At 38.9% G+C, this 26,878-nt stretch overlaps 1 protein-coding gene across 1 annotated transcript; it reads right to left on the bottom strand.

The window, feature by feature from the left end:
• Positions 1-5,382: 5,382 nt before the first annotated feature.
• Positions 5,383-23,165, bottom strand: SLC7A9 (solute carrier family 7 member 9). The gene is made up of 12 exons (XM_030581859.1): positions 23,061-23,165; positions 19,169-19,316; positions 17,805-18,047; positions 16,732-16,857; positions 16,275-16,374; positions 13,949-13,993; positions 11,021-11,144; positions 9,612-9,715; positions 8,750-8,846; positions 7,747-7,896; positions 6,833-7,007; positions 5,383-5,447 (listed from the first exon to the last, which is right to left on the bottom strand). Exons 1-12 carry the CDS (start codon positions 23,163-23,165, stop codon positions 5,383-5,385), a joined length of 1,482 nt encoding a protein of 493 aa, XP_030437719.1.
• Positions 23,166-26,878: the final 3,713 nt, after the last annotated feature.

A 26,878-nucleotide genomic window follows, 5' to 3' on the forward strand; every position in this document is an offset into this window, starting at 1 on the left:
CAAGGGCAGCTGCAGGTCGCAGATACAGGATCACATAAAACTTCTCCTGTCACACATACCACACAAGGGCTGCTAGTAAACAACACCAAGTCGACATTGGTACCAGTGCAATGCTTAGAGTTCATTGGGGCAATTCTGGAAGCGACATCAGCCAGAGCCTCCCTCCCACTGGACAGATTTGAAACCCTAAGGGAGCTCACTGGTGTGGTCACAAGGTTTCCTGTGATGACTGCTAGAGCGTGCCGCCAACTGCTGGGTCATATGTCAGTGTGCACGTACATGGTTCATTACGCCAGACTCAGGATGCGGCCCTTTCAGCTCTGATTGGTCTCAGTATTCTCCCAGTCCAGAGACAGGATGGATAAAGTCTTCACTGTGCCCGAACCTATAATAGCCTCTCTACGCTGGTGGTCCTCCTAGGGGAACATGCTTCAAGGGGTCCTGTTCAGGGTCTGGTCCCCGACTGCAGAGTTGGTGTCCGATGTGTCGGACCTGGGATGGGGAGCCTATGTGGGAAACCTCCAGACCTAAGGCCTGTGGTTTATGCAGGACCTAGCCCTGCTCATAAATGTCAGGGAGCTCAGGGCAGTCCGTCTAGTCTGCGTGACTTTTTGCTCATGCCTAGTGAGCGGTCAGAGTGGTCAGGGTTCTCGTGGACAACACAAACTCGATGTTGTACTTCAACAGTCAAGGCAGGGTCTACTCCTCAGCCCTCTGCCAGGAAGCCCTCAGGCTGTGGGACTTCTGCATAGCCCATGATATCTACTTGGAAGCCCACCAACTACCGGGCATCCAAAACTCTTGGGGGGATTGGCCGAGCCAGGACTTCTTCTCTCAGCACAAATGGTCACTGCACCTGGACGTGGTGCACAGGATTTTCCAAATGTGGGGCACTCCCCAGGTGGACCTGTTCATGACCCGCAGGTGTCCCTGCTTCGGCTCCAGGGGAGGGTTGGGATGCCTTCCTTCTGTCCTAATTGGGTCACTTTCTCTATGCGTTACCCCCAATTCCACTGATCAGCAAGGTCTTGGAAAAGATAAAGATGGATAGGGCCCATGTCCTCCTGATCGCCTTGGCATGGCCCAGGCAGCATTGGTACGGGACTCTTGAGCTTGGCAGTCACCCTGCTGGGGCTGTTGCCTGCCAGCCCACCTGGACCTGCTCTCCCAGGACCAAGGTCACTTCTTCCACCCCAACCTAGCAGCCCTCCACCTCATGGCTAGGTTGCTCAGTGGTTAGGCCAGGAGGAGAGGACTTGCTTGGAAGGAGTTCAGTGTGTCCTCCTGGAGAGCAGGAAGCCCTCCACATATCAGGCCTACCTTTCAAAATGATCTTGGTTTTCCCTGGTTGTCACTGATTGGGGCATCTCGCCAGTGGCTGCTCCGATCCAGCTTATAGTAGACTACCTCCTTCATCTTAGAGCCCAGGGCCTAGCGTCCTTGTACATCAAGGTGAACCTAGCAGCCATATCGGCCTTCCATCCGCGATTGCAGGGCCAGACGATATTCTCTCATGTTATGACTGGTCAATTTCTTAAGGGCTTGGATCGCCTCTTTCTGTATGTTAGCCCAGTGACAAAGTTCCTCCTCTACCTTGGTGGGTCCTGCGCTTATTGGCAGATTTGCTCACCTCAGTGATCTTCCCCACAGTCTGGATCAACTCCTCTGTCTGATCAGGAGTTGGGAGGTTTGGGGAGAACCCGGCCCTGCCCTCTACTCTGGGTTCCAGCCCAGGGCCCTGTGGATTGCAGCTGTCTATAGTGCCTCCTGTAACAGCTGCATGACAGCTACAGCTCCCTGGGCTACTTCCCCATGGCCTCATCCAAACACTTCCTCACTATAGGACCTTCCTCCTGGTGTTTGATAATGCTTGTACTCCTTAATCCTCCAGAAGCACACCCTCTCACTCTCAGCTCCTTGCGCCTCTTGCTCCCAGCTCCTCACATGCACACCACAAACTGAAGTGAGCTCCTTTTTAAATCCAGGTGCCCTGATTAGCCTGCCTTGATTGGCTGCAGGTGTTCTAATCAGCCTGTCTGCCTTAATTGGTTCTAGCAGGTTCCTGATTACTCTAGTGCAACCCCTGCTGTGGTCACTCAGGGAACAGAAAATTACTCATCCAGTGACCAGTATATTTGCCCTCTACCAGACTCCTGTACCCTACTGGTCTGGGCAGCCTCCATTTCCCCAGTGGGACCTGAACTTGGTGCTGGCCAGGCTAACTGGACCTCCATTTGATTCACTTGCTACATGCCTCTGGTCACACCTCTCGTGGAAAGTAGCCTTTCTGGTGGTGATCATGTCTGCTAGATGGGTCTCGGAGCTCCATGCCCTGACCTCCAAACCCTCATACATGGTGTTCCCTAAGGATAAGGTCCAGCTCCACCCATACCCTTCGTTCCTCCCTAAGGTGGTCTCCACCTATTATATGGGCCAGGACATTTTCCTGACAGTGCTCTCTCCCAAACCTCATGTGTCCAGTGCGGAGCACTGCCTCCACATGTTGAATGTGAAATGGGCTCTGGCTTTTTACCTGGAATGTACAAAGCCATTCAGGAAGTCTTCACAATTGTTCATCGCCATGGTTTAACGCATGAAAGGTTGGCTGATCTCCACTCAGCGGCTCTTCAGCTGGATCACTTTGTGTATCCATTCTCCCGCCACCGATTGTGAGAGCGCACTTGACTAGGGCGCAAGCCTCATCGGCTGCATTTGTGGCCCATGTCCCTATTCAGGACATCTGTAGAGCTGCACATGGTCATCGGTCCACATGTTCACCTCGCATTATGCGATAATTTCCCAAACTGGAGAGTACACCAGGTTCAGCAGGGCAGTGCTTCATCCTGAGTGTCTGTGAATTCCTACCCACCTCCAAAAGATATAGCTTGGAATCACCTATTATGGAATGCACATAAGCAATCACTCGAAGAAGAAAAGACAATTACCTTTCAGTAATTCGTGTTCTTTGAGATGTGTTGCTCATGTCCATTCCATGTCCCACCTTCCTTCCCCGCTGTTAGATTTGTCTGGCAAGAAGGAACTGAGGGTGGGAGGAGCACACAGCGCCCCAGATATCGCGCCGTAGCAGTGCCACTCCAGAAGTCGCTCGGGGCGCTCCCCTACAGGTACTGCTAAAGGAAAAACTTCCGGCACCAGTGCACATGGCGAGCATGCACACCTATTGTGGAATGGACCTGAGCAACACATCTCAAAGAACACCAGTTATGGAAAGGTAACTGTCTCTTCCTGCATCAGATCTGCATATGAAAGTTTCAGCCACGCCCCCTGTATTGTGCAAGTTCATTCTGTGAGAGTGTAAGCTATGTCAATAGCGTTCTTAAGTGATGTTTCAATATTGGATATTTGCAGGGTTTCCACATGGTCATCAATGCATACTTTTTTGAACCATTATGCCATTATTGTGGGATCAAGAGCTGATGCAAAATTTGGGAAGGTGGTCCTTCAGGCCCTGTTTAAATAGGATCTACACAAAGTGGGACTAAGTCTGCTTACAAGTCATGGAAATGAAATACATGGCTGTATCTAATCGAAAAAGAAGAGAAGGTTGCATACTGTAACTGTGGTTCTCCAAGATGTGATGCAGATGTGTATTCCATGACCCACCATCTGCCCCCTCTGCATCGGAGTCTAGTCTCTGGGCATTTGGTGCGAAAGACTTGAGGGGGATCAGGGCAGCACTGCCTCATACAGCTAGAGGAGGAGCCATGGCCACGAGGCGCAAGTACCACCCCTTTATGGTACTGTTAGGCAAAATTCTCTAGCTCTGGTGTGGTGAGCATGCATTTACAGTACAAAGCAACAAAGAGTCCTGTGGCACCTTATAAACTAACAAACATATTGGAGTCAAGAATACCCACTTTCTCAGACGTGACTCATGTCATGCATCTGGCGAAGTGGATATTCACCCATGAAAGCTCATGCTCCAATACGTCTGTTAGTCTATAAGGTGTCATAGGACTCTTTGTCGCTTTTTACAGATCCAGACTAACACTGCTAGCCCTCTGACACTTGACATTTACAGTACATAATCTTTCTTCTTGTACAAACCCCTGTTCTTTCTTTGGTCAGGGAGTGGGATAGTGGCAGACCACGATCTGCTTCTGAGCCTCCAGTTCTCCAGTCTCCTGCTGGGATCAAATAATGAATTCGTTATCTCAAGGGAAATGGAGTTTGCAGCTAGATGTATACATCTCACTTAGTCGTTGGTAGAAAACGCTCAATGGACTTGTTCGCCTACAGGTACCTAACCTCCCCAGCTGCTGCTGCTGCTTCCCACTCTTCTGATCCTGTGGCCATGAAATGGGATGCCTTTTCCTGGGATGGAGTAAGGAGTTTAGATATGTGTTCCCTCCTGTTTTCTTACTGCTGAAGATCAGACAGACAAAGCAGAGACCTTTTTCTAATCCCTCTCCAGGTGATCACAGAGAACTTAGTTCTGTGAACTCTTAGACTGTCTGGCCCATTGAGATGGCTTTCTCCCTGCCCAGACTTAAGTTTGTCAAGGTTCAGTTCCCTTCCGCAACCTAGCCTTCCTGAACCTCACAAGCTGGAGGATGAGTGGTCTCTCTGCTCCTAGCTGATTATTTCTCGTGTAACATTGCTAAGGTCTTGTTGAATAGTCAGAAAACTTTGACTAAGGAGACATACTCCAGAATCTGGGTGACCTTTTCCGACTGCTTAGAATATTTCTTGCATTATCTGCTTACTGTTCTATACTTCCAGCAGGATGGAAGGAAAGGGAAACAATCAACAAAGGAAATTTACTCACTAGTTAAGCATGCCTGCAACCCTCACTTTGTTTTCCAGTGCATGCCTGCAACCCTCACTTTCTGTTTTCCTTGTCTTTTCTTGTGGGGATTTCCAGCTTTTGATCTACCTGACAGGCTGAGGTTGGAGTCAGCCTGATATACACTTAGGCTTTCACTATGCTTTGCCTCTGTTTTTCCTGATAGATATTCTATAAATCCTTTCAGCAGGATGGCAGAAGAGGAGGGATTCAGATGAACTCCTTTACTGGTGAATAAATTTCTCTTTATTTACCACTACTGTAGCTGAAAATAGTTCCTATCATGTATGTGCAATCTGCTAATATGTTACGTTCATTTTAACATATTAGCAGAGTAGCAGTCAAGACAATGAAGCCATCCAGATCTAGATAGAACTCAAGGCACAGAAAGCTTCTGATTCTCATGTTCTTAAGATAATATTGAAAACATATTTATAAATTATAATTGTTGCAAAAATAAAACTGCATATCAGGATGAAAAAGTCTGAATTTAGCAAGCATAGACATTCAGACTATTCAAGCTGCCTTACAAACATTATAGTACTTAAAAATAGACTACTGGAAATAAAATCTCTTTATTCAGGAACTTTCTCTGGCGGAACAACTTCTAGAAGCATCTGAAGGTACATGGTGATGGGCCCTGAAAATAAATTGCTGTGGTTAGAGATGTTTAACACAAGTTTTAAAAGGGTTTTGGCAATGTTAACTATATATTTTAGGTTGAGTTTACACCATTTCAGTAACTCAATGTAATGTTACATGCATAAGCATTTTTTTTCCCCACTCTACAGATGGGGAAGACAAAACTTGCCTATGACCAAATAGTAAATTGGTAGCAGATTTGGGACATAAGTTCTGAAACTGCAGCACCCCCTGGCTTGAAGTGGTTTCCATCATATACAGGGTTTACAGTTTGGTTCAGTGGCTCTTAGCACCCCCGTGTACAAATTGTTCCAGCACCCATGATTTAGTATGTTAATTCAGAAATTCCAGGCTCCCAGTTTTGTGCTCATTGTAGTAGACCACTCTGCCTTTCATTATGTAATATAAAGTAACTTCAGTTTTGTGGACAGATGGATTTTTTTTTTAAGGAATACCAATGTGGGATTTATATCCTTTTAGAACCAATCCCACTTTCCCTTTCTTTAGTGTCTCATTGCATCTTCCATCTCCCCCAGAAAATAGATGGGAATTGTACTTTTAAAGAAGATTGCAAGTCACTTCATAATCAGACTTGTAAGGGCACTGCTAAAACATAATCATTTTCCTCTCACTTGCACACTGTGGAATTTTGAGTGCATGGTAGCAGGGTCCACATGTCCAATCAGCGCATGGCAAACTAGTGTACTGTATATTTACGTCCCAGTTTGCTGCAAACTAACTCTCTGTACAGAAGCCCTAAGGCTGTCATTTTAGTTTCCATTCCATGCTGTTAATTTTGTCTTTGTTAGACTGATTGTGAAGATATAAAATCTTGAAAGAGATCTGAGTGCAAGGTATGTGCCAGAACAGAAAATAGCTAGGTGTACTTAAAGTCACTTCAGTTACTGGCCAGGGCATTTCCAATTTATTTCGACTTCTAAATTACCCAGGAGAATTGAACGGTTCAAAATTTCACCTTAAATAAAAACAAAGTTAAAATGATATTGCCAGTGAAAACTTGCGGTAAGCTATTTTATATAGCCTTTGCACTGACACACTGATATGTTTAACTTTTCTTCAAAGCATTTTATGAACTAAATCTCATCAAATCTTATCTCAATTTGTACACAGGAAAAAACTGAAGCAAAGATGTAATGTGCCAAAGAGTTTGATTTGAATGCAATAGCTCCTAGCAATTTTTGCTATGCTTATATCAAAAGATCATGCCTCTCTCTGTGTAAGTTATATGTGATGGTTGAATAGAAAAAGAGAATTTTTACTCAGGGGAGAAAGGAGTGGTTGCTACATCTTAGAGGTATCCTGTTGTATGCCTTATTTAACGGAAATCTTTGTTTGCAAATCACTTGTAATATATATACTTACCTGATATATTTTGAGCCCAGTTGAATTTAAAATGAATGAAAAGGACATAAAATATAAATCCTCCAAGAATAAATAAAACACAGTAGAGATATGCCCATTCAGGTTCACTGATGATTGGAGCTAAAACTAGTAAAATGGAGACTATTGTCACTAAGACGGGAATGATGATAGGTATCTGTAATAGACAAAGCATAAAAGTATTCAGCAAATTCTGTGGCCATTTTTTCTTGATATTGCATACCTTTACTACATAGCTTGTTGAACGTGAGAAGTTATTTTTACCTACTTGTTCCTGATATTTTTTAAGGAATATTCAGAAGAGTGTTCAGGAAAATAGTGAAGTGGTTGAGAGGGTCAGCAGCAGCAGAGGGTCAGTTTGGCTATGTCACAGACCAAGACCACTCTGCTAGAACTGTAATGAATTCACTGTAAATCATAAACCTGAACTTCAATAGGATGAACTCTCCAGAAGGGTCCTGTCCCCAACTCATTCTGACCTATCATGGTCACTCTGGTTGCAGCCTCCCACCCCTTCTTCATTATCTGCAGCTAGTTTTCTTTCGTTTTTCCCTCACCCTTTCACTATGGCAGGCAGCAGAGGTATATCAGTATGGACAAGATGCCAAGACCTGTACTTCTCTGACCCTCTGCCTGGCTCTCTGTTCATTTTCAATGGAACAGAAAAAGGAACTATACTAAGTAGTAGTTTCCTGGGACAAAACAATCTTCAGAGGAAGGGGATTGACTTTTCCAGTATGTTTTTCAATATTCCAAACTCCCTGGACAAGTCGATGCCTTCTTGTTAATGGGGGTGGATGAAAACCAGTAGTGGAGGGCCACTTTTCGTACCATCATGAGGCCATGATTGATTCATTTTTATTATGTTTAGAAATGTGTTCTAGTACAGAACTTACCTTGATTGGTCTTTTGAGCTCTTTTCTTGTAAATCTCATAACTATGAGTGCAAATACAGTCAAAGCATAAAATATCCAGACGGCAAAACTAAAGTAGTTTATGAGTGTATTAATGTCTCCAGGGATGATATAAATAATAGCAATGGCACCCTAAAAATAAAATACGAAAATTAATGTGGACTTGATAAAATGGTCGGTGTAGCAAGGAAGAATGGTGCTCTCATTTTTATGGAGAGCACAGTCTTACATTCAAACTGATCCCATATATGATGAGTGTGTGTGTTTTTTGTTTTGCTTTGTGGTGAAGATTCAGCAAAAATTCAGCATACTTGGCACTCTTTCCTGAGAATCCTGCAAACATATGTGCTTAATTTTGAGTATGAGTAATCCCATTAAAGTCAGGCTTGAAGTTAAGTATGCGCATAAGAACTTGCAAGATATGTGCCAACACGATACAAATCTTCTTTCCTGCTTGTATAAACCTACTTGCTAAGCATGATGAAGTGTTTGTATTGATGCTACATATATACATAATGAATCTGTCAAATTTGACACCTATTTTACAGGCCATAAAAGTTTGCAGGAAAAAAAAAATCCTAGATTTCTTGTATTCACAGAAACCGTTCAGTGAGACAGGCTGACCATTAAGGTAATTTTACTCTACATAGCTGATTTTCACTGTCACTCCTTCTTTCCTAAAACTGAAGGAGTTGCATTTTAACATGTCAATTCTATTAACTTTAAAACATGGAGAATCTGCATCTGGTATGGAGTTAGATTGAAGTTGATCTGTTTTTATGTATTACCTAGTCTCTTTGATGTATAAAAGAATATTTCAGCTATTTCCCTCTATATGTAACTACATGTGCATGAAAATATGTGTAGGGATAGCATGTTGAGATCACCATTGTGACATTCTGAAGAGCCAATGTAACTTCACGTCTGAGTATTTTAGATTTTTTTAGCTGAAAATTTTATTTCTTTGCTTAGCATTCATACTTACATAAAATATGATAGCAGGTGCTGGGGTGAAACGTTTAACACTAATGTAAGACAGCACCTTTAGCATGTGCCCTTCACGACCTGCTACATAAACAAGTCTGACAAAACAAAAACACGTTAAGCTGGTTAGTGGGGCATCTACACAGATTCAAGTGGCTCTATTTTTCAGATAACTCCAAATACTTAATATACTTCACAGAGTGCCATTTAACTATTAATATAGATCTTTTTATATGGCTATATCTAACTAAGTAAATATCTATATATGCTTCTCAAGTGCATCAAGGCTAATTTAATATTGCTGAAGTGTAGGGAACAATCACACTAGTTGTGGAGGAGGAATTATAACTGCTTTCAAAACAAGTGCCTAACTCCATTGAGCACAGAAGTGAAACTAGTTCATTAATTCCGAGCAAGCCATTGTTTTCCTCTTCCTTAAAAAAAATTAATCACAACATTTTCAGCACAAATGTAATTTCACGTATGATTTTAGGGATTTAGAAACTTTGTGAAGTATGAGGTTTTGCAAACCGCTCAAATATTTGTACATGCACAAAACTAGTTCAAGTTATAACCTTTAATTTTTGATTTTCAGGTAACTGTTATTTTTAAAGAACTGGATTTTTTAGTTGAAAGAAGCCTGTACTTGTTTACAGGCATTTTAGGAAAATGTTCAATCCCTTATTTTCTAACTTTCTCAACCTTTCATAGCTCCTGGTCATTGCTGAGGATGGGCTACATGACTAAGTTTGCAGTATTTTGTTCAATCATTTGTTTAAATTAAACCCTAGACTTAGAAGACATTATATAACTTCTATCTGTAAATCCAATTATGTATTCTGCTATTTAGAGTTGAAATTTACCTGCCAGCAGTAAAACAGGTCCCATTGGCTGCTCCAATTGTAGAAAAGGCCACAAAGAGGGGAACTATCCAAGAAGCTGGATAGAGGACCCGATCACCAAATGTCTGGGAGCAGAGGATTAAAATATAGACACGTTAATATAACATCTATCATTTTTCCACTGTGTAGTGTGTCCACTGGGGTAGGAACCAATCAGATATACGGTAAATGAACTTTAAAAATATATTTTACCTTTCCAAAAAATCTATATTAATATAATTTTACATAGCGTGTTTTTATCCCAAATTATTTTGCAAACTATATACAATAATTATTTCGCCTACCAGTCTAGTGAAAGAACCTTGAGACTACAACACAATAGTTGTGTTATTATGACCCAATGCTACTATACAGCAATTTAAGACAAGAATCTAAGAGTATCACATTCAACTGAAAGTAGAGGAAATTTAGATACTGAACATTTAAATTGGAATCAGATCAAGATACCTGCACAAACAGCCTTACTTTTGCCAAAAGTGGCATGGGAACTTAAATATAGGTGAGTCTCAGGGCCTCTCTTACATGTCTTATCACTAATGTCCACCATATCACTCCTTCCTAAGTACTCTGTTTTCTGGGTAACCTGCCATTCTGCCCTGACATTGCTTAGCTTTTGAGATCAAATGAGATTTTTCTGCAGGCTTATATTGTCAGTGTTGATCCAGTTTGATCAATTTAATAGTAGCTGATGTAATACTATTGATATAATTTAATAATATGTTGATAGGGACACTCAAGACTAGTAATCCTAAAATCAGATTACCTAACTGCATTTGAAGTAAAGTATGCATGCACATTGCATCAATCTCTGCTCTGCAGCCATTTTTGTGAGTAGACAGGATATTGAAATATACCAGAATCCAGCTCTCTAAGAGCAAGTGTCTATTTTCCTGTATGTACAACGTTCATTGGTATATGAAGTATTTCTGCTTGGATGCTCTTCTTCACTGTACTGTGCATGCAGAATGCAGCATGTCATGAATTGTTTCTTTTCCCCCCAGAACTAATGTAGAGATGAATACAATCAGGGATTCAGATGTTTACCAGTGAAAATAATTGTCATGTCCCCCTCACTAAGCATTGTGGAGTAAGATCATCACTAAACGGCAAATACATTGAAGATTTCCTGTAGAAGATAAGATGTCTTATGCATACTAAATTGTCACTTTCTACAAACCAATTTCAAAAAGATATGTTTACCTCTATGACATAATTAAAATATTGATAGAGTTAAAAAATGTACAATGGTAGTGAAAAATTCTTTCCTGAAAGCTGAGAAAGTTAGGATTTTTTTTATGATTGGACTCAGCCCCGCAACAAAAATAGTGTCTCACTTGGTACTTCTAATCACAAAATGAAAAGTTGCTTACCACAGCGACCGCCTGGGACTGCAGAAGTTCTGTTGAAGTCATTATTGTGAAATATGAAATATTAATCAGAACATAGCAAACTGAAACCAGTGGGATTCCAATGATTATAGAAAGTGGTAGATTTCTACAGAATGTAAAAACATAGTATCAGCATTTCTAAACTACTATGCAGTTTTATAATGGACTGTAGACTTTCCTGTATTAGTTCAAATTTAGGATTCTAAAAAAAATCACATATCTTAACTAGTAAATATTGTATATAAATCATTGTGTTAAGACTGAAGGATCGCTGTTCAGGACAATCACGTTTTTAGGAATTCAGTACCTGTGTTATTTATGCTGTCATGGATGATTAAAATGGAAGGAATTTTTAAAATTTAAATTCCTTTTTCAACATTTATGCTATTTGTTCTCATTTTTCACTAAGGTGAGTAAAGTGAAATTCCAGTTGGGTATTCCTAGTGCATGTATTTTCTAGTTCTTATGTAATAACATAGTAGCTATTCACTCATGGGATTGATGCAAAGGTGAATCACAACTTCATACAAATTGGATCTGACTGTACCTGACCCACATGTATCTGGCAGAGCAGATCAATGCTCTCTGTGCTCTGACTAGAACAATATGTTATATTTACTGGATTTTTGCAACTGCTGGGGAATAGGTAAATCCCCAGCCTGCCCTGTTTTTATTTCCATTTAACAATAAACATTTTTGTTCCTCTTACAATTTGATAAAAATTGTTTATACAAAGTTTACATTCACAGGTATTCCTTTTTGCAGCCAGTACCTCAAGTAATTCACACTGATGGCTCCTCCTCTTTCCACAGGTGATTGGCAGGCAGCTGATGAGTCAGAAGAAAAGGAGAGTTCCCTTCCACAAGGGCAAAAGTGCTACTGTGCATAGAGCCTAGTTTCTGTTTTGCCTCATGCATGAGAAGCATGATGTGCAGCTCCTAGCAGGAACTTTTTTTCTTGGGAAGATGCATGCAAAACCATGGGTAAAAATTAGACCTTATCAGCTGCTCTTTTTGCAGTGGCCAGTAAGCAGATAGAGAAGGGAACCTATGGCCTGAAATGCTTGGGCATGTTCCTCTTCCACCTGAAGACCCAGCTGACTGCCGAGTCTAATAATACAGATGTCTGCTACTTTTTTCATAAACAGATGGTCTCTTATTTCTGCCTTGGCTCACAGAAATAAAAGTAAAGCCCTCCATGTTGGTCTCTCCTGGCACCACAAGCACATGAGTTTCTCCCCACATTCAGACATCCTGCTGCTGGCTCCCCTCTGATGGTGCCTTCCCCTCCCCTGTGCCTTCATTGATCTAGAGCTGGCTTGAAAGCCAAAGTTTCCACAGCTGCTGCCTCTCTCACTTGGCCTAACTGCAGAGGTCAGTCCCTCTCTAAGGACCACAAGAACAAGAATCCCTGTGGAAAGCAGCCATTCTTTGAAGCCTGAAAGTTCTTCCTTTCCAAAAGAGTTCCCTACCCCCTCAAAAATCTTGACTTCCCAAGCATGTCTCAAAAGGAAAGGATCCTGCACGTACTTGCCCAGGTTCAAGCATTTGCATAGGGAGGATAATATCATTCAGTCAACTGATTACCACTGATACTGCTTTGTAATGCAAAAATGCAAAGCATTTTGAAAATCAAAGATTTCTCAGTGGATTCAACAAAGTAAAAGCCCATCAAGACCAAGGGACAGGCTGCCTCTTGGGCAGGAAAATTGGGGAGGAGACAGCCTCTGTAAACAAGATTTACATGATCATCTGGAAGTGCAGATGTTTAACTCAAATTTAGTAAGCATATGGATGTTGTTGCTTTATGTAATGCAAATTTTGGCCAACACATTCTAAATTCAACAATCCCGTTTAATCTGGTATATTTTTAAAGAGTCTTGGCACAAAGGTTTTTTCCATCCTAGTTCAGCTGATTGGTACTTATATTTAGAGCCCGCTCATATGGATTACTGGGGCTACTTGCTGCAGAAAAGGAATTTGTTCCCTATCTGTAAAATTGGTCTCTGGGAGAGTACCTCCAGTAGTCCATATGCCCACCTAGTTGCTATTGTTTCACATAGTTGGTGTTGGATGATAACCAATTCTCTTAATGAATTAATTCTAGGGGAGTCACTCTCCTGGTTCCTCTGTGTGTACTGGCAGCAGTGACTTCTTGTAGTGGGAGCCTCTTCTTTTTCTGTACTGGCTGACTGCCTGTCAATCACCTGTGAAGAGAAGTCAGGGTTACTAGACTTACACTTTGAGAAACCCGTTTTACAGGTTGGGAAGAAATCTTTTTTTTTTTAATTGTCATTAATGTAACTATTGTGCACTCAAGATTTTCTAGGAGAGACTAGGAAGCTTGATGCATGTGTGTCTCTAGGCCTGCGATTACTTCTGAATTAACTTTTGGTAGTTTCTCTTAACTTTACAACACAACTTTTCACTCCTAATGGGAATTGTGTATGCACATTGAAGGGAATGATACAGTCTGTATTCAGGCAGTTTACTATAGAGGGACTTTCCCCACTATTTATTTATTTCTATAATAATGAGATTGAAACCTCCCTGAAATCTGTGTGGATGCTAATCCAAAAATTAAATACTCTATTAAATCCAAAGTAGCAGTCAGCAAGTGGATGGAAAAGAATTAATTAGCATTCATTCTCTGTACTCTTTGCATTGTAGAGTCATGGAAATGAATACTTAATTAGAGATGATTCACAAGTACACAGTAATCAGTGTAAAAAACAGAATAAATGCTAATAAAATTATTCCTTTGTGAACAAGCACCAAAACTTCTGAGTGCTTAGTTCTTAACCAGAGAGAGAGTAAAATATGCAGATGCTATTAAGACTTTGAATGATCTGATAGTGGCATTAGAAATTGTGCCTTTCTTGCTTTCTCGGTTGTCTTTTGGTTTTCTCACCTGTAAGGATTTTTAAGTTCTTCTGTAATGTAATTGAGTTGATTCCTGAAAAAATCCATTAGCAGAATGTTACTCGTAATCAGATCCTGAAATGCTAAATTACTTGAAAGTCAGGTCTTTATTTCTGACATCACTGTTGCTGCTATTCAACCTCTAACAAGAAAAAAAATGTAGACCAGGTAAGCTCCTTAACTTAACCAAAGCATATAACATGGAATTAGATCTGGCTTCTATACTCAGGTCTTCCTCTGTTTCATTATATGACACTGGACAAGTCCCTTAACCTCTCCATGCCTCACTTTGCTCATCTGTAATATGAGATGAATGTCAATGGCATTGCAAGGTTTAGGGGGGTGGATTTTTTTGTAAGTGCTTTGAGTAGAAGGGGCTGTAGCACAGTGTGGTGTTAGTGTATTGCTCAAGTCATGTGTAATTGCCAAAGTGTAAGAATCTAGCTAGAGTACTGCCAGTACATCAGACAGACAAATTGCTTGGATTAATGGCAGGTTTTCAACAAAGCTCACATGCCACAAGGTTGCTTGTGACCTTCACAAGTTCTGGAAAACGTGAATCTTTTCTAATAATATTTGTACACCAACTACAAACCTTAGTGCTAGGGTGACCATATTTCCCAAAGGGAAAATTGGACACCCCCAGCTGTTCACCCGAGCCCCTGCATGGGGCTAGCATCTCCATTTCCCCCTCTGCATGTTCTCTTGCACCACAACCCACTTTTTTTGACAAAAGTAAGCATTTCTCCTGTTTGCTCTAGCTAATCAATCAAGTCAACCAGAGCAAATGGGACAAATGCCGACTTTTGCACACCAAAAAAAAAATAAGTTGGAATGGCCGGGACAGGGCTTAAAAAAGGAATGTATGGCCACCCTACCTAGTGTCTTAGTGCAATTACTATCATTTAGCAATTAAATAATGCAAGTTATATAATCTCTTATCCACAAGGCTTTCATGAGAACTTTTACAAAGTTTTTGAAACCACCAGAATGACAAATTTAAAATATTCATTTTCACTAGACTTTTTAAGCTAGACTGTTTTTTGCTCATAATTGTAGAGGATTGAAACAGGTGTGGTTTTTTTATGCTTCTGTGATTGATAGAAATGTGAAAAGAGTTGGCAGTTATCTACAGACATTAGATACCAATTTTCAAACCCAAGTGGCTAAAATTAAACGTCCAATTCAGTATTTCGGCTTCTAAATAAGCTTTAGGCGGTTAGCTAAATAATGGATTTTAGGTGCCTGACTTTAGGCATTTGAGTTTGAAAATGTAACCTTGAAAGATTAAGGTCCCTATTCAGCAAGGTATTTAAGCATAAATATATTCAGAAAGTGTAGCCTTCTTGGGTGGTTAAAATAATTAAGTATTGGGAAATACTATTCTGTAGTTTTCTGTTGGATAGTGGGGAAATAATTTTATAAAACCTAGAAGCGTCCAAATTTCCTATATTTTAAACATAAAGCAGTCACTTTTAGCTAGGGCTTTAGAGTTCAGTGGGTAAACATATATGGGAATATGAAAATATTGTTTTGGACACTGAAGGGGCTCCTTTTTTTTTCCTCAATACAAGAGAAATGGAACATGAAGTAAATAGTAATAAAAGATGAACCACATGGGCTGAAAAATCCAATGCATTTTTCCCTAGTTCATATCAAGAACTCATACATACACAGTCTATAAATATATCCATAGCCACATATATATTTGGCACTAATAGATTTCCCATATTGGCAGTCGTTACAGAGGGGCTAAGGACATGCAAATCTGTAGAGATGGTCCCACCAAAGTAGGATTGAAGCAGTTTATAGAAGCTTGCATTATGTTCTACTCAGGATATATCTGTTCATTGAATTAAAAGAAGATTCAGTCTCAAATGCTAATAGATGAGTCTGACATTTCTTGAATACTAAAATTCATACAACTTAAGAAAAACGTTTTGTATGTGATGCTAGAGTGAGGAGGTTAAAAACAAACTAACTTCCAAGTGATATTAGGGCAATGGCTCAAATTTCTGAATGGAAAGAATGTAACTTTATGGTCCTACACCAGCTTCACCCCCACAGTATCTGAGCACTTTACGCCATGTATTCTCTTGTGGTCTAGTCAGGTATCTCCCACCTAGGGCATGGTGCTTTGTTTGGTTTTACTTTAAGGTGGTAGAGCTCTTTTTCCAATGCTCTTTACAGTTATCCTCCATAACAAGAAGTCAAACTTCAACTTTCCCAAATAAGACATTTAAGTGAGTTTTACAAGAAGAGATAAAATCAGTTGGACTCATATAGTATTTGATAACAGTAATAAAAAAACTTACCATCCATCATAGGCCCAGAGTCCATTATAAAATGCCAAACTGATAGAGCCAGCAGAAATTTTAGCATCATTGAAAGAGTTTTTAAAATTTTCTGTTTTTCCTGCAAATGAAACAATTGATACTGAACTATGCTGAGGCAAAATGAAACAATCACCACTGAATGAAAGTAACATTTCATGATCAACTTTTAGTGTGTATAGCACTTTGATAGTTAAAGTGAACACTTAAATAGTAACTTTTTTCCTAATTGGTCTGTAACGATGAATTTTTCCCTCTGAAAAGACAACAGAGCAGTCAACGGGATCTGGTATCAAAATCATATTAAATTAGAATAATCTGATCATTGCTTGTTTGCTTTGTTTTTCAGTGAATGATCCAGTAGCAAGTCATGGCAGAAAGAAAAGTGCTCTCTAAGTTACTATCTTTGTAAATCTAAAACCAACAAAAATTAAATTACCTTTTGCAAGGAGAACAATTCCACTTACAATAATGATCATGACAATGATCATTTTAGCGGCAGTGAAAACATTCTGAACATAGCTCCCCAACTTCACACTCAGTGAATTCACTGTGGTAATAATCACTAGGGGAAATAAAGATTTTATTTCTCAGTTTAACTGCCATAAATCATAGCACTATAATAATTGAGTTTAAATACACATTCACAATATAATTTTTTATCTTCAGTTCAGACACCCAAATCTGTATATCTTGTTTCTTTCTTATATTGGTTTGTAAATTCCATGTAATTATTGCAATTTCCTGTATTTGATGGATTGTTCTAAATGAGAACAATTTTCTGAAACTGAGGATTTCTTGGCAGTCTCTCTTGAAAAATATTTTTAAAAGTTGGGATAACTTTTGATTTAGAACAGTGGTTCCCAAACGTGTTCCACCGCTTGTGCAGGGAAAGCCCCTGGCGGGCCAGGCCAGTTTGTTTACCTGCCGCATCCACAGGTTCAGATGATCGCGGCTCCCAGTGCGTCCCTCAGAACGCGCCACTGGAGCAGCGAACTGCGGTCACTGGGAGCCGCAATCGGCTGAACCTGCGGATGTGGCAGGTAAACAAACCGGCCTGGCCCACCAGGGGCTTTCCCTGCACAAGCAGTGGAACAAGTTTGGGAACCATTGATCTAGAAAACAAAATACAAGCTTGGACCATTTTGTTCTTTTCATTGTTTCCTAGAGATACACGTGCTTCTTATCTATAAGCCCTATTACTGAGTACGAGCTAACTGCATAAAGAAGAAACCTGATTGTTTAGACCTTCTGATCCTAGAATTGAAGCTTCCTTTAAGTTAAACCCACCCTTTCTATCAGTGTTATCAGAGATATTAGATATATTAGGTATTAGTCATCAAGTCTAGCCCTCTTCCAATGCAGAATTGTTCCCACTAATATAGTTTTCTGTACATACTAGGTTTTAATATTTAAGAAATGAGGCTCCTACTACTTTCCTGGAAAAAATAATTCATAAACGCTACACAGTTTCATAACTCAGCCCCCTTTAAAAACAAATAGGGATCTTACCAATGGCAGCTGCTGCAAGACACTTAATGACTACAACGGGTGGATCACAGCCTGGATAAAAAGGAGCTGAAGCATATTCTGCAAAGCTGAGACAAATGATAGCAAATGAACTGGGTTTGGTGACCAATAAACTAGTCCAGGAAAACAAATATGCTGGAATAGGACCAAATGCTTCCATAAGGTAAGGATATTCTCCCCCTGATTTTGTGATCATTGTGCCTAGCTCAGCAAAACATAGCGCACCTGAACAAAAAGAAGAAATGCAGTTAATAGTCAAGTGCTTTTAGTTCATACACTTCTTTAAGCTATGTTGGGTTTTAATTAGCTCATTAGATGTTATAATTAATGTAAAATGAAGGAAATGGCTATAAACACATGCTATATTTCATTATATTTGTATAACATCATAAGTAAATAGTGACTGAATTTTTTAAAAATTTATAATTTGCCAAAGGCAGTTCCATAAGTTAGAAAATTATTGAAAACTAACAAGTTACTGATTAGATCTTATACTTATGAGTGCTTAATTTGAGACTATTTTTGCAGACTCAATTTGTAAATAATTCTTGCTAACTTAACTATGTTTAGTTGCTTAGAACTGAAAGCAATATTCCAAACCCTTTATTATAATGGACTTTCAGGTAGTTTAAGATATTTTTGGCAAATATTTCTATTTTAGTTTTTTGTTTAGAAACTCAGAATTCTATTAGGAAACAACAGACTAAAGGAAAACTGCACCCAGTACTGCTCAGTAGTTTGAAAACTGAGGAAAAAAAGCAGCACAAGTCACAAAGCTCAATGAGGAGTTGCTTTCAAATACAATTGGCATTCCTGAGCTTATTGCTCATGGATGGCAACTTGCTGAAAGTTGCATCACTTTTGCTCAGAGCCCAACAATAAGAAACTATAAATTTATGTCCAGTTTTAATGTTTAACATCTTATCTAAATATTACCTATTTAAGGCCAAATTTCAAAAACTAGCCTCTAATTTTACACCTGCAAACTGGGGCTTTGCACAATGAAATTGTGGAGGTAGGTATGCACTGTGGACCTTCTGCTCCCATAGAAATTACTGGGTTATTTTGTCATTGACTTCAGTGGGAGCAGATTATGTCTTGTTTGTGCTCCCGTTTGGTGAGATATGCAAAATAGGAGGCTAGATCTAAAGATCTAGTGAAAATTTGACTTGTACAATTTTCTAATACTTAATGTTCTTTAAATAGCTTAATTTGTGGCAAGTTTTTGCCCAACTACTGGGCACAGTGGCTGGCTAGCATTTTGGTTTGATGTGAGCAGAACCATCTAATTTTCATAATGGAATACAAGAGGAAAACTGGAAATTGAAGACTTTTCTTTTGCTTACCTAATGTAGAAAGAACTCCGCAGGCTGCCCAGATGACTAAACAAGGCCCCACAGCTCCAACATTGGCAAGTACCGACTTAGGAGAAATAAAGATGCCTGATCCAATAACTGTACCAACAATAATGCAGATCCCACTGATCAGGCCCACCTTGAAATGAATGAGATATTCCAGTATGGTAATTTGATAGTAACTTATTGTGCTATTTTACCTTATGCGGTTAGATGAGAGAGAACAGTCACCATTAGTAATTTTTCTGGCATCACACAAGCAACTTCTGTTTGTTGATCTATTGATAGACATGCACGCAACTTAACTGCATATCTGCTATTTTAAGACATGTTTACATGCCGTAATACAGCATAATGGCCACCTTTCTCAAAAACTCAATTAATATGACCTTGTGTATCTAAACAAATACAATAAACTGAAATGGCAAAAGACAACAGTAAACCTCAATGATTGTTGGCAAATATTCATAGGCCATAGATCACTGCTATGCAAAATAGTTTTGAATTTATTCATCAGGCTTGTGTTTTTAGAATAGCCCTGAAATTGCTTCTGTATTTTGAAATGCTTTTTGTTTTAAATAAGACGTATGTTATATTCTGTTTCTTAGTACAAAGCACACATCACATTGATAGTTGTCAGCATTCACTGTAGAAAAACAGGGCCATGCTGAGGGAAAATAAAAAATTAGAGAGTTGTGCTCAGTTGATGAGAGTAGTTACTAGTTTGTGGAATCAGAAACCTACATGGTTAAAATTCTAAGAAGCCTGATCAGATCCTGATCAGACAAGACATAGATATTAGTTTTAGACAGTGGAATTTACTAACTTTGCTCTCATCTGATAATCAGAGTTGGCACTATAGGGGAAGGTAAACTTAGAAGTAAATATTTGAAATATTAACTATTATATGATCCTTTGCTTGCCCCATGACTACTGGTTGCTTTATTGACAAGGAGACAAACAGAGGCAGAGCCTGACTAATATAGGTTTCCCCCTCCCATGGAAATTTTGATAATTTATGTCACTATTCTAACTATTTCACAGCGGATAATTATAGGAGAAACATGGGACTGTGAGCAGATCTTAAGCTGAGTGCCACTACATTTCTCTACAAATCTGATCTGTCCATTGAACACAATGCACAGCAATCCTATCCCTGATACTGTGTTCTATAGTTGCTACTTTCAGACTAAGAATATGTTCTGTCAAATTGGGTAGGAGTCCATTTAGTTTCTGTATTTTGATCATGCTATTGAAGTGGAAGATTTTTACTCATTTGGATTTTGGCCAGAGTCAACTTTTGGTGGATAGTTAAGGAACATGCTGTCCTAACATACTGTTCCAGCATGCCTGTTTCGTCATGTTCAGGGCCAAAAAAACTCTTTGCAATCCTGTTACTAGAAGACCAAGTGAATGGAAGTAGGTGAGAACAAAATGCTATTAGTTTTCATGATATTGTTACTGTTGTCCGCAATAAAAAGTGGTGTGTGAGATCCTGTGATGTGTTCCAAATACTAATCAGACATACTGGCCAATACTGAATTTTTCTCTCACTGCAGTATTTCAGGATTCTCTCTTGTTCTAACAACTGACAATCTATAATTAACTTAAGGATAATGATTACAGTGCACTTTGCTTATTTGTTTGCAGCATTAAAACTGAACCTATTAACTGCATAATTTACAGCTTAGTGTGCCACACGTTCACCTTTATCCTTACTAAATGCAGTTATGTTGTAAGTGGGGAGCAGAACAAACATATATAGTCCTGTCTCTAAAAGAGCACCCCCATGCCTGTTTGTAAAGTGCACACAAACTATTAAATGATTTAAGCATTGTTTGGAGTATTCTAAGATATATATAATCCATTTGTGACCACTGACACTAGAAAAATGTGTGAATTGAATACTGTGGTTTCTGTATTAGTGTGCAGCTTTCTGGTGTTTGAAGCAAATAGCCATACCTTTCCTAAATGCTGATCTTGCTGGAAGGATGCAAGTTGCGCGGTACCAGGCTTGTTACAAGTTTAAGGGTCTGATCTTGCAAAGTGCTGAGTGCTCTCAACTCCTATGAAGTGGACAATGGAAGCTGAACGTACTCAGCACCTGGCCAGTAAGGGCCTTCAGATGAACACGGATTCAGAAAATAAGATTCAGTTCCACTGTGTGGTCCTGTAAGTGTTTTGGTATTCTGTGCTGAAAATCTGATTCCTGTAAGGAGTTCCCAAAATACTCTTCAGTGACTCTCAGCTGATAAGAAATCAAAATGGCTGCTAAATAAAGAATTACACCCTTTTCTTGTTCCATGTGGGGTCTCTCTCCTCCCTTTTGTGTTTATACTAGAAGTTATATACACACAAAATAGTGATGATTAGAACAGTTTTCTTCATCATGTTGGAGGTGCTCTCTCTTACTCTAAAGTGACCTGAGATGCAAGTGTAGATTAAGATTAAATGCGACTCTGAGCCACCATAAATTAAGGCACCACCTAAAAATCAAATCTTCCCCATGGGATGGGCTTCTTTCATTTGCCCTGTTAGCCACCAATGGACTTTTGGTTTTTCATTGACATTTTGATGCCTCATGCTCCCTCCCACCACCAAACCTGGATTACAAACATCTCTCCCACCATGAGATCCATGAGATATTTGAGACCAGTCAGAGAATCTTTTCTGAGAAATTGGAGGGGATATTGTAGTTTTCTATCAATGGTTAGAGAATACAGTGTATAAATACATATTAATTGAAATAAGACTGCACTGAAAACATGTGAGCAGTTTAATGAGAGCTCTACAGGTTAGAGAGGTGCGAGTGACAATGTTGAATTCTCTGTTGTCTTCCATAATGTTCTGGGATATTCTCAGTGGCAATTGACTGGTTACCCATTGGCTAGTTAAGATCCTCACAAATGAGGATGAGGAACTGTGATACATGACAGTATGGGTAACATTTTCAAAAGCAACTGATGGAGTTAGGAGCCTGCACCTATTGAAAGTCCAGGGAACTTAGGCTCCTAAGTGGCTTAGCTACTTGTGAAAGTTTACCCTATATGTCACTGTATCTGTTGTGTGCCATTCACCAAATTTTTAAGTGGTTTTCAGACTTTGAGTTAGATAAATACAATTTTTTTCATATTATCAATGGGATCTTTGATTTATGACTAGAGCTGGGAGATAACAATTTTTGAGACTTCAGAAGTTTTCCAGTTCTACATCAGATCTGGGACCTTATACATTTTTAGAGAGAAGAAGGAAGAAAGAGTCACCTAAATAGACAGTAGCCTGGGATGTGGGAGACCCAGTTTCGAGTCCCTTCTCTAATTGATTTGGAGCAGGGACATGAACCTGAGTCTCCTACACCCCAGATAAGTGCCCTAAACACCAGGCTGTTCTGAGGTGTGTCTCTTTCAATCTCTTGTGTTGGAGTTGTTCCACTTCATATCAATAAATATTTATTGTGTCAGAGGGAGAACTACTATATAGTGAAATGGCTAGAGCTTTCATCTGGGATATTAGAGAGACCGGTTCAAGTCCCCACTCCAAATCAAGAAGAGATTATATTTGAATCTGGGTCTCCCACATCCCAGATAAGTGCCCTAATCACTAGGCTGTTGGCTATCCTGGGGTGTCTCTCCCCTATATGAGCTTGAAAAAGTTTCCCAGAAAAAGTTTTATCAAAAATTGATACATTTCCTTGAAAATTTTTTGTTTTGATGAATCAGCTTTTTCTGCCAGAAAATATTGTTAGAAAATTCTCAACCAGTTCTACTTATTACTGACACAGAAATCAACCACAGCCTAACTGAAATACTTGTGCATCTCTGATACATTTAGCATTGCTATACAACCCTCTGATTAAGGTAAATATTTTAGAAAACATTCTTGCCTCTTTCTGTAGATTCATAGTTTTGGACTCTTTACTTTGGATGGATTGTTCATCACTTTCCCTGTTAGTCTCTCCCTTTCTTTTTCTCATGTTTTCTTCACCCATTTGGCTTATTTGATGTTGAGATATCTATAGATATTAAACAGAACTAACAAATATTTAGCTTTATTTTACTATTCTCTACAATCAGATTAATATACAAATATGAATTTAAACATTTTACAAAAATTTAATCTATTTTTCCTCATAGTAGTAAAAACTCATTTTTCAAAAGAGTAGATGCACACACTTGTGCATATTGATACATCTCCTTTTCACCACCATTAACAGATGCATAAATATTCATTTGTTCAAGAATCATGCTAATTGGACACTCAGCCTTGGTACAGAAATGTGGAGTAGGCTGTTTCCCAGAATGTTTAAGTAATGTATTGTTAACTGATGAAACAAGTTGCAATTTAGGAGAGAACAGATTCTGGTACTCAAACCTAGTCAAATAAAAATCCCATCTGATTCTAAATCTCAATTTCTGGAAACTAAAATGTTGAAGATAAATTTTGCAGTTGTAATTTAATACATTTAGTATATGTTTTAACTACCTACATTTCTTGGTCAATGTTTTGTGTATGGTGAATAATACTACTTAGTAGTTCTGTAGTACTTTAAATATAGGGTGACCAGATGTCCGGATTTTATAGGGACAGTCCTGATATTTGGGGTTTTGTCTTATATAGGCACCTATTACCTCCCACCCCCCACACATCCCGTCCTGTTTTTTTTATACTTGCTGTCTGGTCACCCTATTTAAATGTTCAAAACACTGTGCCAGTAGTAACTATTTCAGCTCAATGATCCAAAAAAGTTTTTCACAAGAAGGTGTTAGAAATCAAAATAATGCCTCTGCATGTGATTACCTATAGCAGCAATGTCTGTTAAGAAACACTGTCTGCTAACCTGATGGTCTAGTTTAAAAAAGCTCCAATTAAGTGTAATTGACTGAATGAAATAGTCAGGCTTCAATGAAAATGCTGCCTGCATAAGGATTGCAGGACTTGGGCCATGAGATTTTATTACAGTTCTGTGTCTTACTCCCTACCTGAGAGAGAACATTATTGAGAATATTAGTATAAAACATTGTTAGCAATGTGTACTTACCTTATTTCTTTATATTTGTTTGTCATTAATCTGGCCACCGAGCTCTTTGTGTAGCGTTTCTTCACCGCTCCAGTTAGATTTAAGAGTTAATCAGCAGGGAATGTCCATGTCTGAAGGCTGAATATCAGAAGTGGAAGAATCTTAAGTACAGAGGTTATAGAAGGTAATTATTAAACAAATGTGTAGCCAAGAAGCTTTGAGATATGAATCCGAGGTAAATGAACAGCTGAATTAGTTTATTTGTAAAAACCTCATTGGTTTGATCCATTTCTACGTACAAATTGTTTCTATTAATGTTTTGCTAGCATCTAAGTATTTTATTACATAGCGAGAGTGACCTGAGATTCTGGTAAATTCAGGGATTTTTTTTTTTTGTTTGTTTTTTTAAAGTGTCAAGGTCTTTCTAATTCATGAACTTTGGGGAAAGATAACTTTGGAAGTGATTATTTTACTATTGTGGCCACTCATTGTTTACTGTACTGAATGAGTTCTGCAGGTGATAACTATATCCCATAGAAGTTGTTCATTTATTTTGTCTTTTATATTGGAGAGTGTTAGCAGAAGCCTTCAGGTTTTTTTTCATTAAACTTAAGACAGCTGAGTGAGGAGGTTGAATTCTTTTCATTCATAATTCCAATTAGATTTTTCATTTTTCTAAATGTTTAAACCTGCTTTTATGAAAAATATGATTTTTAAATTTTTCTGAAAATGTATATCCAGGCAGAAAGCATGTTTTTTCTAAAGATTGAAGGACTCTTTCACTCATTCCTGCCATAATCCTTTAAAATCACAAATCAAAGATTACTTTAAAAACTCAGAGTCTGGGTGCCACTTTACACCACACATTTGAAAGCATGCAAATGCATAGTTAGATCAAACAAACTTTTCCCCATAGTATTACCTTAGTTGTTCTTGGGGAGTAAGTGGAAGCATTAAAGATCATTTGAATAAGATGAAAAAATGCTTTGTCACCCTCTTTTGCAACTTGTTGATATATTAAAGAAGGCCTGAAAGGTAGAAGGATATAGGGAAGTATCCTGCCTGAAAGGTAGAAAGATATAGGGAAGTATCCTACCTGAAAAGTAGGAAGGATATAGGATATTGTTTGTCTTTAAACTGTAGAAATGTCAGGAATATCATGTCTGAAGTCTTCTGATTATGCTGGAAGCCTCATTGAAGTTCTCTGAGATGTGGGTTGTGAGAGATCTTTGCTCTTGTTTGAAGGAATGGAGGAGTCTGATCTTTAACAGTTTCTCAAGTATTTGATGATGTGTGTATTAACAAAACAAAGTTTTAAACAGTCTTTGTAAAGATCACTTCCCCTCTGAATCAGGTTTCATATGCTTGATACCTGTAACATTAAAGTTCTCACTCACTTCTAATGTCTCATCCGCTTTTCCTATAATACAACACCTCGATTTCCAATATGAAAGAATTATAAAAGATTAAGAAATAAACAAAACCACGCTGTCAGACCACTGTCATCCATTATAACAAAAGCAAAAGAGCATAAACCTTTTCTTTTTCTTTTATAGGTCACCTTTAACTTGAAATTTTCAGGCTTTGTAAGATTAAAATATAAAACAGCTGCAAGTCATTTAAGAACTTTCTGGTGGATATACATGATAGTTTATGTCAACTTTAACACCAGGTTAATGAAGTTTTTGCCTAGGAATTTCCTTAGGTTTCAACAAATGTCTGAACATCGGTCAATGTCAAGGGTTCCTGCAGACTTTGCAATCTAGGCAACATTTGAGAGTATTGAGATGTGGGGTTTTTAATTTGGGAGTGATATCCTGTGTGCTGCTTACATATAGATACGTGTATTCTACCTCACACAATTTTCAAATTTTGTTTCTGTTGTACCCCAAGAGCCATACCCCACTTTTTCTCTCTTTTTTTCATCCCAGTTGCCAGCACCAACATCCTGGATATTTTTGCAGCTTTTGACCAAGACATCAACATCTTGAGAGCCACCCTAGGTATATGTTCAGAGAGTGTGTCTAGTGACTAGAGGACTCAGGTCTGTACCATTGCCTTGCTGTTTGGCCTCAAAAATAAAATGGATAATTATAATATTAACTACTCCCTTGGGATATTTTTGGGGTTAATCTTTTAAAGATCTTCTCCTTAAATGAGAGCTGCATATAGAATTACAATTTATTATGAGCACTTCTACCAACAGAACACCCTTTCTTTCATCAGTAGAGACAAATCACCCCAACACTAGGAGATCTACTGAGATGCCACCTATGGGCAGGAAACACAGTAATGCTTAATGTGATATTCCACGGCTATTGAAGAATTACTTCCTTGTCAAACCCATGAGTGGCTGCAGAGATCAAGGAACTTGTAGAGATTCCAAGGGCCTAGAGAAGCAGGGGCTCCTTTGAGCTGAATATGATCCTATCTGAACAGTGTAGGTTGCTAATGTTGAAACTTTAAGGTAGACTTAACTGCTTTCTCAGTGTAATCATAAAAGAGTAATTTTTAAACTTCAATGCCTAGTAGGGACAATGCTATTTATATAAGTATTACTGCAGTCAGTAATATCAGGTTAAGGTTTGGTAGGGGTTGGTATTTACTGCTTGATAACAGTGCATATTCTACACTGGATCAATGACAATATTCTAATGTATTGGAATGACTGTTCAAACTTGGAG

This window comes from Gopherus evgoodei, chromosome 12, assembly GCF_007399415.2.
Source record: "Gopherus evgoodei ecotype Sinaloan lineage chromosome 12, rGopEvg1_v1.p, whole genome shotgun sequence".
Classification (NCBI taxonomy): Eukaryota; Metazoa; Chordata; order Testudines; family Testudinidae; genus Gopherus; species Gopherus evgoodei.

What these genes read in the sequence shown, in the direction of transcription:
- SLC7A9 (XM_030581859.1), bottom strand. Translation starts at nt 23,165, where the DNA reads ATGGGTGAAGAAAACATGAGAAAAAGAAAGGGAGAGACTAACAGGGAA. An exon ending in GAACTTAAAAATCCTTACAG is followed by an intron (nt 11,145 to 13,948) that starts GTGAGAAAACCA and finishes TACATTCTGTAG; the next exon opens with AAATCTACCACTTTCTATAA. An exon ending in ACCTGTTTTACTGCTGGCAG is followed by an intron (nt 8,847 to 9,611) that starts GTAAATTTCAAC and finishes TTGTTTTGTCAG; the next exon opens with ACTTGTTTATGTAGCAGGTC.